Source organism: Eubalaena glacialis, chromosome 3 (genome assembly GCF_028564815.1).
Source record: "Eubalaena glacialis isolate mEubGla1 chromosome 3, mEubGla1.1.hap2.+ XY, whole genome shotgun sequence".
Taxonomy (NCBI): Eukaryota; Metazoa; Chordata; class Mammalia; order Artiodactyla; family Balaenidae; genus Eubalaena; species Eubalaena glacialis.
Window position 1 is genome coordinate 79,556,427 of NC_083718.1, and position 15,550 is coordinate 79,571,976.

Here is a 15,550-nt window from a genome sequence, read left to right on the forward strand (position 1 = left end):
CATTGTAGTTTTGATTTGCATTTCCCTATTAAATAGCGATATTGAGCAGCTTTTCATGTGCTTCTTGGCCATCTGTATGTCTTCTTTGGAGAAATGTCTATTTAGGTCTCCTGCCCATTTTTGGATTGGGTTGTTTGTTTCTTTAATATTGAGCTGCATGAGCTGTTTATATATTTTGGAGATTAATCCTTTGTCCATTGATTCAGTTGCAAATATTTTCTCCCATTCTGAGGGCTGTCTTTTCGTCTTGTTTATGGTTTCCTTTGCTGTGCAAAAGCTTTGAAGTTTCATTAGGTCCCATTTGTTTATTTTTGTTTTTATTTCCATTACTCTAAGAGGTGAATCAAAAAAGATCTTGCTGTGATTTATGTCAAAGAGTGTTCTTCCTATGTTTTCCTCTAAGAGTTTTATAGTGTCTGGTCTTACATTAGATCTCGAATCCATTTTGAGTTTATTTTTGTGTATGGTGTTAGGGAGTGCTCTAATTTCATTCTTTTACATGTAGCTGTCCAGTTTCCCCAGCACCACTTATTGAAGAGACTGTCTTTTCTCCATTGTATATCCTTGCCTCCTTTGTAATAGATTAGTTGACCATAGGTGAGTGGGTTTGCCTCTGGGCTTTCTATCTTGTTCCATTGATCTATGTTTCCATTTTTGTGCCAGTACCATATTGTCTTGATTACTGTAGCTTTGTAATATAGTCTGAAGTCAGGAAGTCTGATTCCACCAGCTCCTTTTTTTCCCTCAAGACTGCTTTGGCTATTCGGGGCCTTTTGTGTCTCCATACAAATTTTAAGATGTTTTGTTCTAGTTCCGTAAAAAATGCCATTGGTAATTTGATAGGGATTGCATTAAATCTGTAGATCGCTTTGGGTAGTATAGTCATTTTCACAATATTGATTCTTCCAATCCAAGAACATGGTATATCTCTCAATCTGTTGGCATCATCTTTAATTTCTTTCATCAGTGTCTTATAGTTTTCTGCATACAGGTCTTTTGTCTCCCTAGGTAGGTTTATTCCTAGGTATTTTATTCTTTTTGTTGTAATGGTAAATGGGAGTCTCTCCTTAATTTCTCTTTCAGATGTTTCATCATTAGTGTATAGGAATGCAAGAGATTTCTGTGCGTTAATTTTGTATCCTGCAACTTTACCAAATTCATTGATTAGCTCTAGTAGTTTTCTGGTGGCATGTTTAGCATTCTCTATGTATAGTATCATGTCATCTGCAAACAGCGACAGTTTTACTTCTTCTTTTCCAACTTGAATTCCTTTTATTTCTTTTTCTTCTCTGATTGCCGTGGCTAGGACTTCCAAAACTATGTTGAATAATAATGGTAAGAGTGGACATCCTTGTCTTGTTCCTGATCTTAGTGGAAATGATTTCAGTTTTTCACCATTGAGAATGATGTTTGCTGTGGGTTTGCCATATATGGCCTTTATTATGTTGAGGTACTTTCCCTCTGTGTCCACTTTCTGGAGAGTTTTTATCATAAATGGGTGTTGAATTTTGTCAAAAGCTTTTTCTGCATCTATTGAGATGATCACATGGTTTTTATTCTTCAATTTGTTAATATGGTGTATCACATTGATTGATTTACGTATATTGAAGAATCCTTGCATCCCTGGGATAAATCCCACTTGATCATGGTGTATGATCCTTTTAATGTGTTGTTGGATTCTGCTTGCTAGTATTTTGTTGAGGATTTTTACATCTATATTCATCAGTGGTATTGTTCTGTATTTTTCTTTTTTTGTAGTATCTTTGTCTGGTTTTGGTATCAGGGTGATGGTGGCCTCATAGAATGAGTTTGGGAGTGTTCCTTCCTCTGCAATTTTTTGGAAGAGTTTGAGAAGGATGGGTGTTAGCTCTTCTCTAAATGTTTGATAGAATTCACCTGTGAAGCCATCTGGTCCTGGACTTTTGTTTGTTGGAAGATTTTTAATCACAGTTTCAATTTCATTACTTGTGACTGGTTTGTTCATGTTTTCTATTTCTTCCTGGTTCAGTCTTGGAAGGTTATACCTTTCTAACAATTTGTCCATTTCTTCCAGGTTGTCCATTTTATTGGCATAGAGTTGCTTGTAGTAGTCTCTTAGGATGCTTTGTATTTCTGAGGTGTCTGTTGTAACCTCTCCTTTTTCATTTCTAATTTTATTGATTTGAGTCTTCTCCTTCTTTTTCTTGGTGAGTCTGGCTAATGGTTTATCAATTTTGTTTATCTTCTCAAAGAACCAGCTTTTAGTTTTATTGATCTTTGCTATTGTTTTCTTTGTTTCTATTTCATTTATTTCCGCTCTGATCTTTATGATTTCTTTCCTTCTGCTAATTTTGTGTTTTGTTTGTTCTTCTTTCTCTAGTTCCTTTAGGTGTAAGGACAGATTGTTTATTTGAGATTTTTCTTGTTTCTTGAGGTAGGCTTGTATAACTATAAACTTCCCTCTTAGAACTGCTTTTGCTGCATCCCATAGGTTTTGCATCATCGTGTATTCATTGCCATTTGTCTCTAGGTATTTTTTGCTTTCCTCTTGGATTTCTTCAGTGATCTCTTGGTTATTTAGTAACGTATTGTTTAGCCTCCATGTGTTTGTGTTTTGTACGTTTTTTTCCCTGTAATTCATTTCTAATCTCATAGTGTTGTGGTCAGAAAAGATGCCTGATATGATTTCAATTCTCTTAAATTTACTGAGGCTTGATTTGTGACCCAAGATATGATCAGTCCTGGAGAATGTTCCATGCGCACTTGAGAAGAAAGTGTAACCTGCTGTTTGGGGATGGAATGTCCTATAAATATCAATTAAATCTATCTGGTCTATTGTGTCATTTAAAGCTTCTGTTTCCTTATTTATTTTCATTTTGGATGATCTGTCCATTGGTGTAAGTGGGGTGTTAAAGTCCCCCACTATTATTGTGTTACTGTCGATTTCCTCTTTTACAGCTGTTAGCCATTGCCTTATGTATTGAGGTGCCCCTATGTTGGGTGCATATATGTTTATAATTGTTATATCTTCCTCTTCGATTGATCCCTTGATCATTATGTAGTGCCCTTCCTTGTCTCTTGTAACATTCTTTATTTAAAGTGTATTTTATCTGATACGAGTATTGCTATTCCAGCTTTCTTTTGATTTCCATTTGCATAGAATATCTTTTTCCATCCCCTCACTTTCAGTCTGCATGTGTCCGTAGGTCTGAAGTGGGTCTCGTGTAGACAGCATATATATGGGTCTTGTTTTTGTATCCACTCAGTGAGCCTGTGTCTTTTGGTTGGAGCATTTAATCCATTCACGTTTAAGGTAATTATTGATATGTATGTTCCTATGACCATTTTCTTAATTATTTTGGGTTTGTTTTTGTAGGTCCTTTTCTTCTCTTGTGTTTCCCACTTAGAGAAGTTCCTTTAGCATTTGTTGTAGAGCTGGTTTGGTGGTGCTGAATTCTCTTAGCTTTTGTTTGTCTGTAAAGCTTTTGATTTCTCCATCGAATCTGAATGAGATCCTTGCCGGGTAGAGTAATCTTGGTGGCAGGTTCTTCCCTTTCATCACTTTAAGTATATCATGCCACTCCCTTCTGGCTTGTACAGTTTCTGCTGAGAAATCAGCTGTTAACCTTATGGGAGTTCCCTTGTATGTTATTTGTCATTTTTCCCTTGCTGCTTTCAATAATTTTTCTTTGTCTTTAATTTTGGCCAATTTGATTACTATGTGTCTCGGCATGTTTCTCCTTGGGTTTCTCCTGTATGGGACTCGCTGCACTTCCTGGACTTGGGTGGCTATTTCCTTTCCCATGTTAGGGAAGTTTTTGAGTATAATCTCCTCAAATATTTTCTCTGGTCCTTCCTCTCTCTCTTCTCCTTCTGGGACCCCTATAATGCGAATGTTGTTGCATTTAATGTTGTCCCAGAGGTCTCTTAGGCTGTCTTCATTTCTTTTCATTCTTTTTTCTTTATTCTGTTCCACAGCAGTGAATTACACCATTGTGTCTTCCAGATCATTTATCCGTTCTTGTGCCTCAGTTATTCTGCTATTGATTCCTTCTAGTGTAGTTTTCATTTCAGTTATTGTATTGTTCATCTCTGTTTGTTTGTTCTTTAATTCTTCTAGCTCTTTGTTAAACATTTCTTGCATCTCCTCCATCTTTGCCTCCATTGTTTTTCCGAGTCCCTGAGTCATCTTCACTATCATTATTCTGAATTCTTTTTCTGGAAGGTTGCCTATCTCCACTTCATTTAGTTGTTTTTCTGGGGTTTTATCTTGTTCCTTCATCTGGTACATAGCCCTCTGCCTTTTCATCTTGTCTATCTTTCTGTGAATGTGGTTTTTTTTCCACAGGCTGCAGGATTGTAGTTCTTCTTACTTCTGCTGTCTGCGCTCTCAAGAATGCAAGAGATTTCTGTGCATTAATTTTGTATCCTGCTACTTTACCAGATTCATTGATTAGCTTTAGTAGCTTTCTGGTAGCATCTTTAGGATTCTCTGTGTATAGTATCATGTCATCTGCAAACAGTGACAGCTTTACTTCTTCTTTTCCGATTTGGATTCCTTTTATTTCTTTTTCTTCTCTGATTGCTGTGGCTAAAACTTCCAAAACTATGTTGAATAATAGTGGTGGGAGAGGATCACCTTCTCTTGTTCCTGATCTTAGTGGAAATGGTTTCAGTTTTTCACCATTGAGAATGATATTGGCTGTGGGTTTGTCATATATGGCCTTTATTATGTTGAGGTAAGTTCCCTCTATGCCTATTTCTGGAGGGATTTTATCATAAATGGGTGTTGAGTTTTGTCAAAAGCTTTTTCTGCACCTATTGAGATGATCATATGGTTTTTCTCCTTCAATTTGTTAATATGGTGTATCACATTGATTGATTTGCATATATTGACGAATCCTTGCATTCCTGGGATAAAACCCACTTGAGCATGTTGTATGATCCTCTTATTGTGCAGTTAGATTCTGTTTGCTAGTATTTTGTTGAGGATTTTTGTATCTATGTTCATCAGTGATATTGGCCTGTACTTTTCTTTCCTTGTGACATCTTTGTCTGGTTTTGGTATCAGGGTGATGGTGGCCTCGTAGAATGAGTTTGGGAGTGCTCCTCCCTCTGCTATATTTTGGAAGAGTTTGAGAAGGATAGGTGTTAGCTCTTCTCTAAATGTTTGATAGAATTTGCCTGTGAAGCCATCTGGTCCTGAGCTTTTGTTTGTTGGAAGATTTTTAATCACAGTCTCAATTTCAGTGCTCATGATTGGTCTGTTTATATTTTCTATTTCTTCCTGGTTCAGTCTTGGAAGGTTGTGCTTTTCTAAGAATTTGTCCATTTCTTTCAGGTTGTCCATTTTTTTGGCATATAGTTGCTTGTAGTAATCTCTCATGATCGTTTGTATTTCTGCAGTGTCAGTGGTTACTTCTCCTTTTTCATTTCTAATTCTATTGATTTGAGTCTTCTCCCTTTTTTTCTTGATGAGTCTGGCTACTGGTTTATCAATTTTGTTTATCTTCTCAAAGAACCAGCTTTTATTTTTATTGATCTTTGCTATTGTTTCCTTCATTTCTTTTTCATTTATTTCTTATCTGATATTTATGATTTCTTTCCCTCTGCTAACTTTGCAGTTTTTTTGTTCTTCTTTCTCTAGTTGCTTTAGGTGTAAGGTTAGGTTGTGTATTTGAGATGTTTCTGGTTTCTTGAGGTAGGATTGTACTGCTGTAAACTTTCGTCTTAGAACTGCTTTTGCTGCATCCCATAGATTTTGGGTCTTCGTGTTTTCATTGTCATTTGTTTCTAGGTATTTTTTGATTTCCTCTTGGATTTCTTCAGTGATCTCTTGGTTATTTAGTAGTGTATTGTTTATCCCCCATGTGTTTGTATTTTTTACAGATTTTTACCTGTAATTAATATCTAGTCTCTTCGTGTTGTGGTCGGAAATGTTACTTGATACAATTTCAATTACCTTATATTTACCAAAGCTTGATTTGTGACCCAAGATATGATCTGTCATGGAGAGTGTTCCATGAGCACTTGAGAAGAAAGTGTATTCTGTTGTTTTGGGATGGAATGTCCTGTAAATATCAATTAAGTCCATCTTGTTTAATGTATCATTTAAAGCTTGTGTTTCCTTATTTATTTTCATTTGGATGATATGTCCATTGGTGAAAGTGGGGTGTTAAAGTCCCCTACTATGACTGTGTTACTGTCGTTTTCCCCTTTTATGGCTGTTAGCATTTGCCTAATGTATTGAGGTGTTCCTATGTTGGGTGCATAAATATTTATAATTGTTGTATCTTCTTCTTGGATTGATCCCTTGATCATTATGTAGTTTCCTTCCTTGTCTCTTGTAACATTCTTTATTTGAAAGTCTATTTTGTCTGATATGAGAATTGCTACTCCAGCTTTCTTTTGATTTCCATTTGCATGGAATATCTTTTTCCATCCCCTCACTTTCGAACTGTATGTGTCCCTAGGTCTGAAGTGGGTCTCTTGTAGACAGCATATATGTGGGTCTTGTTTTTGTATCCATTCAGCCAGTCTATGTATTTTGGTGGGAGCATTTAATCCATTTACATTTAAGGTAGTTATCCATATGTATGTTCCTATTACCATTTTCTTAATTATTTTGGGTTTGTTTTTGTAGGTCTTTTCCTTGTCTTCTGTTTCCTGTCTAGAGAAATTCCTTTAGCATTTGTTGTAAAGCTGGTTTCGTGGTGCTGAATTCTCTTAGCTTTTGCTTGTCTGTAAAGGTTTTAATTTCTCTGTCGAATCTGAATGAGATCCTTTCTGGGTAGAGTAATCTTGGTTGTAGGTTTTTCCCTTTCAACACTTTAAATATGTCCTGCCCCTCCCTTCTGCCTTGCAGAGTTTCTGCTGAAAGATCAGCTGTTAACCTTATGGGGATGCCCTTGTATGTTATTTGTTGCTTTTCCCTTGCTGCCTTTAATATTTTTTCTCTGTATTTAATTTTTGATAGTTTGATTAATATGTGTCTTGGCGTGTTTCTCCTTGGATTTATCCTGTATGGGACTCTCTGCCCTTCCTGGACTTGATTGACTATTTCCTTTCCCATATTAGGGAAGTTTTCAACTATAATCTCTTCAAATATTTTCTCAGTCCCTTTTTTTTTTCTCTTCTTCTTCTGGGACCCTTATAATTTGAATGTTGGTGCATTTAATGTTGGCCCAGAGGTCTCTGAGACTGTCCTCAATTCTTTTCATTCTTTTTTCTTTATCCTGCTCTGTGGTAGTTATTTCCACCATTTTATCTTCCAGGTTACTTATCCGTTCTTCTGCCTCAGTTATTCTGCTATTGATTCCTTCAAGAGAATTTTTAATTTCATTTATTGTGTTGGTCATCATTGTTTGTTTGCTCTTTAGTTCTTCTAGGTCCTTCTTAAATGTTTCTTGTATTTTCTCCATTCTATTTCCAAGATTTTGGATCATCTTTACTATCATTACTCTGAATTCTTTTTCAGGTAGACTGCCTATTTCCTCTTCATTTGTTGGGTCTGGTCGTTTTTACCTTGCTCCTTCATCTGCTTTTTGTTTCTCTGTCTTCTCATTTTGCTTAACTTACTGTGTTTGGGGTCTCCTTTTCGCAGGCTGCAGGTTCATAGTTCCCGTTGCTTTTGGTGTCTGCCCCCAGTGGCTAAGGTTGGTTCAGTGGGTTGTGTAGGCTTCCTGGTGGAGGGGACTGGTGCCTGTGTTTTGGTCAGTGAGGCTGAATCTTGTCTTTCTGGTGGGCAAGACTGCGTCTGGTGGTTTGTTTTGGGGTGTCTGTGACCTTATTATGATTTTAGGCAGCCTCTCTACTAATGGGTGGGGTTGTGTTCCTGTCTTGTGAGTTGTTTGGCATAGGGTGTCCAGCACTGTAGCTTGCTGGTCATTGAGTGGAGCTGGGTCTTAGGGTTGAGATGGTGCTCTCTGGGAGAGCATTTGCCATTTGTTATTACGTGGAGCCGGGAAGTCTCTGGTGGACCAATGTCGTGAACTCCGCTCTCCCACCTCAGAGGCACAGGCCTGACACCCGGATGGAGCACCAAAACCCTGTCAGCCATACTTTTGGGAAGTCTGAGGTCTTCTACCAGTGTTCAGTCGGTGTTCTGTAAGAGTTGTTCCACGTGTAGTTGTTTTTCTGATGTATTTGTTGGGAGGAAGGTGATCTCCACATCTTACTCCTCCGCCATCTTGAAGGTCTCAGTCCTGTTGACTTTTTTTTTATTCAAAATATAAAATTTATTCAAAAGCAATAAAATAACAGTTTCTATGAAGTATGAACTGTATATAATAAGTAAACACAGCACAGTACCAAACCTGTTGACTTTTTAATGATGGCCATTCTGACTGGTGTGAGGTGATACCTCACTGTAGTTTTGATTTGCATTTCTCTAATAATTAGCCATATTGAGCATCTTTTCACGTGTCTGTTGGCCATTTTTTACATAACTTATATTAGTAGCCTTAAAGGAAATAGTCTTAGAAGTAGATTTGCTGGATCAAAGTTTATGTGTGTTTTAAATTAGATATATATTTCCAAATCACCATTCAAGGAAGTGTCTCAAATTTGCATTCCCACCGAGAGCATATCAGGGTGCCTCTTAATCCACAACCCCATCAGTATTATCTGCCTTTTTAAGCTTTGCCAGTCTGATGGGTGTTTTTATTTGTATATACTTAATTAGTAACAAAGATGTTATCTTTATATATTTATTGGCTATTTGAAGTTTTTAGTGATTCATGCCCTTTTCACACTTTTCTGTTGGATATTTTTGTGCATTGAAAGCTATTTGTAGATTCAGGTCATTAACTTTGCTTGTCATATGTGTTTCAATATATTTTCCTTGATTGAGATATGACTTTTATTATTTCTTTATATTATTTTTTGTTCCTTTCTGAATATATTAGAAGTAGGAACTTCTATTGACTTTTTGTTTTCCCTCAGTTCCAGTGTCTCACCCTATCCTCACCCTCAGGGCCCCCAGGGCCCAGGCTGTGGTGGGGGATGTGGTCGAACTTCACTGTGAGGCCCAGAGAGGCTCTCCCCCGATCCTGTACCAGTTTTATCACAAGAATGTCACCCTGGAGAGCAGCATATCCCACTCTGGACAAGGAGTGTCCCTCAACCTCTCACTGACTGCAAATCATTCTGGAACCTACTCCTGTGAGGCCGACAATGGCCTGGGTCCCCAGTGCAGTGAGGCAGTGACACTTTCCATCACAGGTAAGTTTCCTATTCTCAGGCCACAGAAGTGGCCAGAAGATTTCCTCCTAGGATACTCTGATAATCCTTGTGACGCCTGACCAGGACAGTGTTTCTCAGGGACAGGTACACAAAGCTAGATGTTCTCCAAACTGTTATTTTCATTAAGTGTTTCTGAAGGCTTGTCATTTGGGTGGGAAAGGGGGCTAAAGAAGACCACTGAATTTAATACTCTTCAGCTAGCATCATCCATCCTGACCCTCAACCCTTGCATCAGCCACAGACATGAGCTTCCCCACCAAGAGAAGTGCCATCCCCTGTGCCACACCTGCACCTGATTAGCCTCAGGAGTCCTGGTCCCCTCAGTTCATCCTCTCTCCCAGGCATCAGCTCCAGGGATCAGGGCAGTTCAAGACCACAAGCCTCTCCCTCTGGCTCATGCCTGGGGTCTCCCCCTCAGGACTGACAGGGAGCAGAAGTGGCCCTGTTGCCACCGGTGTCACCGGGGGGCTGCTCAGCATGATGGGTCTCGCTGCCGTGGCACTGTTGTTCTACTGCTGGCTCCCGAGGAAAGCGGGTGAGTAACTCCCTGGTTAACCTTTGCTTGAGTCCCTGTCCTTCCCATCTCCATTCCCTCAGGCCCATGCTGCCTTTGGAACCACCCCCAAGCTCTCAACATCTCTTTTCTGCACAATTCCACAGCTCCTACATTCCCCTCTAGTTCCTCCAGAATTTGTCTTCATCAAATGCAAAGTTTCCAGAACAGCCCTATTGGGTGTAAGATGTCTTCACAAGATGTAGTTTATCTGACATGACAAATTACAGTGTATTTCCCTCTCTACCCTTGCAAGACCCCCAAGGAATGGAAGAGGAGAAGAAAAACTCTGAGAAATAGTAGTGAGAACAGAAACCAAATGGAATTTGATAACTTACTGATTTTGTAAATGTATGGTACTTTCATAGCCGATCAAGTCTATTTTCCCACATTCAGCTATTGACCATTGTTCTTCACAAACTCCACGTTAAAGATTATGGATTGTGGGCTATGCTTTTGTATTATAACTATACCCCTCTGGAATCCAGGATCAGTAGTTTTTGCCCAATCTGCCACCTTCCTTGGACATAGCAAAGGAGGGTTCACATATTAGAGACAGTGACTCCTGGAAGGTTCTAGGTGAGCCTCCTATGAGCTGTGCTCCTTGTGAAGTCTTCCTTCTCCTGGACTCAATGTCTCTGTGCTTTCCTTTGCAGGAGGAAAGCCTACATTTGACTCCTCCAGGTAAGACCTGCCTATATTGCCATATGGTTAATGAAATGCCCACCAAGTATGAAAATGGAATTGAATCTGGTTACTGCTGAGAGCATGGTCACTGCTTCATGTCACTGAGATGGGTTGTGCCAATTTCATGTTGCCACCTCCCTTGGGATATCTCAATTCCCGGGACCTTCTCACCCATCAGCTTAGCTAAATAGGCCTTTTTCTTGCAGCAAGTGTTAATTGCTTTTTATTTATTAACTTACATCCTTGGTCCAATGTTGCCTTGGTTGTTTGAGTGACACTGTGACCACTGAATCCATCCGTTTCCCAAGATGGTCTTAGCTTAATCAGCCTGGAAAGCTCTGGTCATGGCCAACCCAACCTAACCAACACCTGTTGTGATGACAGCCAAGAAGATGGAGTCACGCAACTTGGCCACCCCGAGAGACCTCTCTGCTAACAGGAGGTGGTGCCTGTGAAGAAGGGGCTGCCATCTTGGATTCCAAAGACTGACTTTAGGAGTCACACCACAGCTCACAAACTATCCCTGGGCAAGCTTATGGTAGCAGCATCCAAACCATCCTGAGTTCCTCTGAGCCTTTTTGTTTGTTTGTCTGTTTGGCCGTGCTGCACAGTTGCAGGATCTTAGTTCCCCCACCAGGGATTGAACCCGAGCCCTTCTTAGTGAAAGCACCAAGTCCTAACTTCTGGACCGCCAAGGAATTCCCATTTGAGCCTTTCTAATTATGGATTTCACTCAGATACTGATGTCTCTGGGAGTGTAGACCTTGGAGCCAGGTTTGAATGGCTCCTGGCTCTTTCCCTTTCTAGTTACATAGTCTTGAGTAAGTCATTTTACCTTTCAGAACCTCCATTTTCTCCATCTAAAAAATAGAGATAATAATAGAATCAACTTAATATTGTTATAGGCACTAGCACAGTGACATACCAGGTGGCCGTAAAGTCTGGATTAATATTATGATTTATAATATAATAGTCCATAACAATAGACCATTGTTATATGCTCATCTATGTTTCCAGGCTTGGCAACTATCCTGTGGTAAAGACTCACTAACAGGGAATGATCCTTATAGCTACTTCATCAGGATTTCTGGGAAACATCAATGCTTCTACCTTACAGGAACCCGTCAGCTTCAGACCCCCAAGAGCCCACCTACTACAATGTACCAAGCTGGATAGAACTGCAACCAGTGTACAGCAATGGTGAGGACTGAGGACCCTCCATTTGGGCAGGGACCCCAGGGTTGGTCCAGGAAGTGGTGGGACAAGAAATGAGGAAGGGATGGTACAGAGGCCCGGAGGGCCCTGCTCCCTCCAGAGAACAAACTCTATCTGGGAGAGGAGGAAGTAGCAAGACAAGGGGCAAGAACCTTAGAGTCCTCTCAAACTTCAACTTCTCTCCAAGTAAATCCTAACAGAGGAGACGTGGTGTACTCGGAAGTCCGGAGCGTGAAGGTGGAGAACAAACAGGCAGGTAAGACCCAAGGACCCTTGATTTTGGCGGTCTATTGCTATGTGTGGCTCAGTCTCCACCCCTTCAGTGGGTCTGGGCCAACCAGACACAGAACTGCCCCTCAGGCTGGGTCACTGGGCTTCTTACTTTGTGCCCACCTACCCTGCTGCGATTAACCCAAGCTCACCATACAGAGCTGCTTTCTCCATTCTCCACGGATGGCCTCAGCATCACTTGAGTAACAAAGTCATCACCCTGGGCAGTCAGCCCCTCAGAGCTTCAGTGTCCCATCTGTGAAATGAGACAGGACTGTCTATCATTCCCTTCCTACCTGTACCTGTTTTCTACTGCTGCTGTGGCAAATGACCATGAGGGCTTAAACAATACAAGTTTATTATCTTACTGTGCTGTAGGTCAGAAGTCTAACACAGGTCGCACTGGGCTAAAATCAGTGTCGGCAGAGGTCCTTTCTGGAAGCTCCAGGGGAGAATGTATTCCCTTGCCTTTTCCAGCTTCTAAAGGACACCCTTTTCCTTTCTGGGGCTCATGTCCCATCCCTCCATCTTCAAAGCCAGCAAGTGGCACCTCTCTAACCATTTCTTCCATAGTCAGTGCTCCCTTTGACCACAACTAGAAAAAGTTCTCAGATTTTAAAGTTCTCCTTAAAATTCCACCTGGATAATCTAAAATAACCTCGCCATTTGAAGGTCCTTAATCTTAATCACATCTGCAAAATCCCTTTCTCTCCATCTTAGGTCACATATTCACAGGTTCCAGGTATCAGGACATGGACATCTTTGTGGGAGACATTATTCTGCCTATCACACTCTCTCACAGGGTCATTGTGAGGATCAAACGAGGAAGTAGATGGGGAGATGTTATTACAGCAGCAGAGTTTAAGCAGCTTTTATGATGAGTATATGCTGGTTGTCTGTCTGTGTCATTAGTCCTCACTCATGGTAGATGGTCAGCCGTGAAGGATTCCAGCCTGGTTTCCTCCTGCTCAGAGCAGGAAAGGGAAAGCCTTTGGGGCTATTCTAACTTTGTTCTGTAAAAAGTGCCATGTGATTTTTAGCCATTCTGCTTCCTTCTCTGGTTTTTTGATTCTTCTTGTATAAAATCAAATGAGCTCCATTTTGTTCCATTCTTGGTTCAGTGGCCCACCTCTAAAACCTATGAACTCATTCACACTTACAACCCCCTTTGATGTGAGTGTTGTTATTACCCCATTTCACAGATGAGAAAACAGAGGCAGAGAGACGTTAAATGACCAGCCTGAAGTCACAGAGCTAACAAATCACAGAAGAGTCTGTCTCTAGAGTCCAAGCCTTAGGCCAAGCTCTGCTTCTCAGGGCAGTTCCAGGGAGCCTTGAGGCTCATTCCAAGCCAAAAAGAGAAAGCCTTGCTTGATGAATGCCATATTTCATTCCAGCTTTAAGACAATATAATAATAATAACAACTTCTATTATCATATCAACATGTGTTGAGCAGTTCCTATGTGCCTGGTACAGTTCTGAGTACTGTAAATAAATACGTTAAAAAAAAAAAATATATATATATATATGCAATAAATATATACACACACACATATATTTAAAGTTTGTTTGTTTATAACCCTCAGAAGTGTACCTGCACATTGGAACTGCTCGGCACATAACAGATGTTAGAAATCAAACACACACACACATAACCCTACAGGTAGGTATTATTATTCCCAACATACAGATGAGACACCCGAGGCAGGAGATATTGAGTGACTTGCCCAAGGCCACAGAGATGGCACGGCTGACCTGGGGCTCAGTCTGGGGTGGTCTGGATGAGAAGTCTGCTCTAAACCACTGCACTGCCTCTGCTCCAGGCCAGGCTGCTTCTCCATAACATATACTATGAATCTATGATCAAAGCATGAACAAGATAAAAAGTACAGTTCTTTCTTTTGAGAGTCCCTGGGGAGCTCAGCATGAGGAACAAAGAGTGGAGTGATGCTGAGGAGAGAGTTGCTCGAAGCTGTGAGGTTGAGGTTCTTAGGAAAGGTTCAGTGCAGCCCCATGGAGATGGCTGTGGCTGGGCTGGTGGCACAGATGCAAGGAGAGAGTTCTGAGTTCACAGCTGAATGCTTCCCTTCTTTCCACAGCAGCCTCTGAACCAGAGCTTCTCAAGAACACGGTGAGTCCCGTGACCTGTGTACTCTCCCACTTCGGGCCTGCTGGCCTCTGGCCCTCACCTATGTGCTCCTTCCCCCAGGATTCCAGTGTCATCTACTCCCAGGTGAAGGGGGCTTACACCGCAGCCCCTAAGCCCCAGCTCTTGGCTGCATCCACTCCTCACAGATGAGTCCACGCAGCTCCCGACTGCTGTCTCAGCCTCTGCACCCAAAGCCACCCTTGGGGGAGAAGGGACATCAAAGTGGGAAGATTTAAACCACCCAAGGCCACACCCAGCAACCTGTGCATCAAGTGGCCACACCCTAGTCTGAACAGAACACAGGGCCCCGCAGGACTCCCGCCTATTTCCAAAGTGACAGCCCTGGCCCAGTGGTCTTTTTCTTAATGACGTGTTGCTCCCAACCCAGGGCCCATGATGTTGCCTGGCTTCCTTAATGAGCTTCAGCTTTGGTCACTATTCCGAGTCCTACTCCCATACACATCCCCACCATTCCTCCATGAGGACTGCACCTAAACTCTGCCACGGATAACCTGCTTTCAGTGGGTGCTTTTCTCAGTTGCAGTCAGTCTGGTAAGGCTACAGTGGGCTCTGCCAAATGGGACAGCACACACCCCTGGAGACATGGACACTGGGCTCATCATGAACCTCCCCATGATGGGACTGCATTCCACACTCCCACTGTCTGTCTGAAACTCTAAGCTCAGAATCTGACACCAGGATAACTTCTCTCCTGCCCAAGTAAGTGGATTTCACACCCTAGGTCCTAGATCCTTCCCATCCTGCCAGAAGTAACCCAGGACAGTCAAGACCAGGAGGACCAGAGATGCAGATAGAATACATATTGAAATATAGGAGGTGCTCTATTACTATTTGATTGATTGAATGAATGAATGAATGAATGAGGAAGATATTATGGGTCATTATGGTATATTCCTACCCTCAAACTGGCATCTGATCCAGTGTGCTACCTAGGAAATCCAGGAAGTACTCTTTTCTCTTCCCTGAGTAGGAAATAAACTAAGAGAAGGAGTTTGAGTGAGGAAAGCTGTGTTCAGAAAGCAGGAAGCCTTCTCAAACTTTAAAGTGCTTATGTAGGGAGGGTGGGAGGGAGATGCAAGAGGGAGGGGATATGGGGATATATGTATACATATAGCTGATTCACTTTGTTATACAGCAGAAACTAACAAAATATTGTAAAGCAATTATACTCCAATAAAGGTGTTTAAAAAATAATAAAAGAGTGCTTATGGGTAACCTGGAGATCTTGTTAAAATGCAGATTCTTATTCACTGAGTCTGGGTGGAGGCTAAGATCCTGCATCTATAATAAGCTCCCACGTGATGCTAATGCTACTGATCCTAGGAGCATACTGAGTGCCCAGGACCATGAAGAAGTAGCGTGGGCTCTGGCTGCCCACTGCCCAGCTCCATGGGGGCCACTCACGTAGATCACGTGCTCCCTGCACCATCCT

General features: G+C 41.2%; 1 protein-coding gene across 1 annotated transcript in view; it reads left to right on the forward strand.

Annotated features, from left to right (window-relative positions):
• The window catches only part of FCRL5 (Fc receptor like 5), a 45,328-nt gene extending 31,081 nt beyond the window's left edge, over positions 1-14,247 (forward strand). The window contains exons 10-16 of the mRNA XM_061185872.1: positions 8,923-9,201; positions 9,641-9,757; positions 10,432-10,459; positions 11,580-11,662; positions 11,865-11,933; positions 14,048-14,079; positions 14,158-14,247. Coding sequence (XP_061041855.1) covers positions 8,923-9,201; positions 9,641-9,757; positions 10,432-10,459; positions 11,580-11,662; positions 11,865-11,933; positions 14,048-14,079; positions 14,158-14,247 — 698 coding nt within the window. The remainder of the gene's footprint in view (positions 1-8,922; positions 9,202-9,640; positions 9,758-10,431; positions 10,460-11,579; positions 11,663-11,864; positions 11,934-14,047; positions 14,080-14,157) is intronic.
• Positions 14,248-15,550: the final 1,303 nt, after the last annotated feature.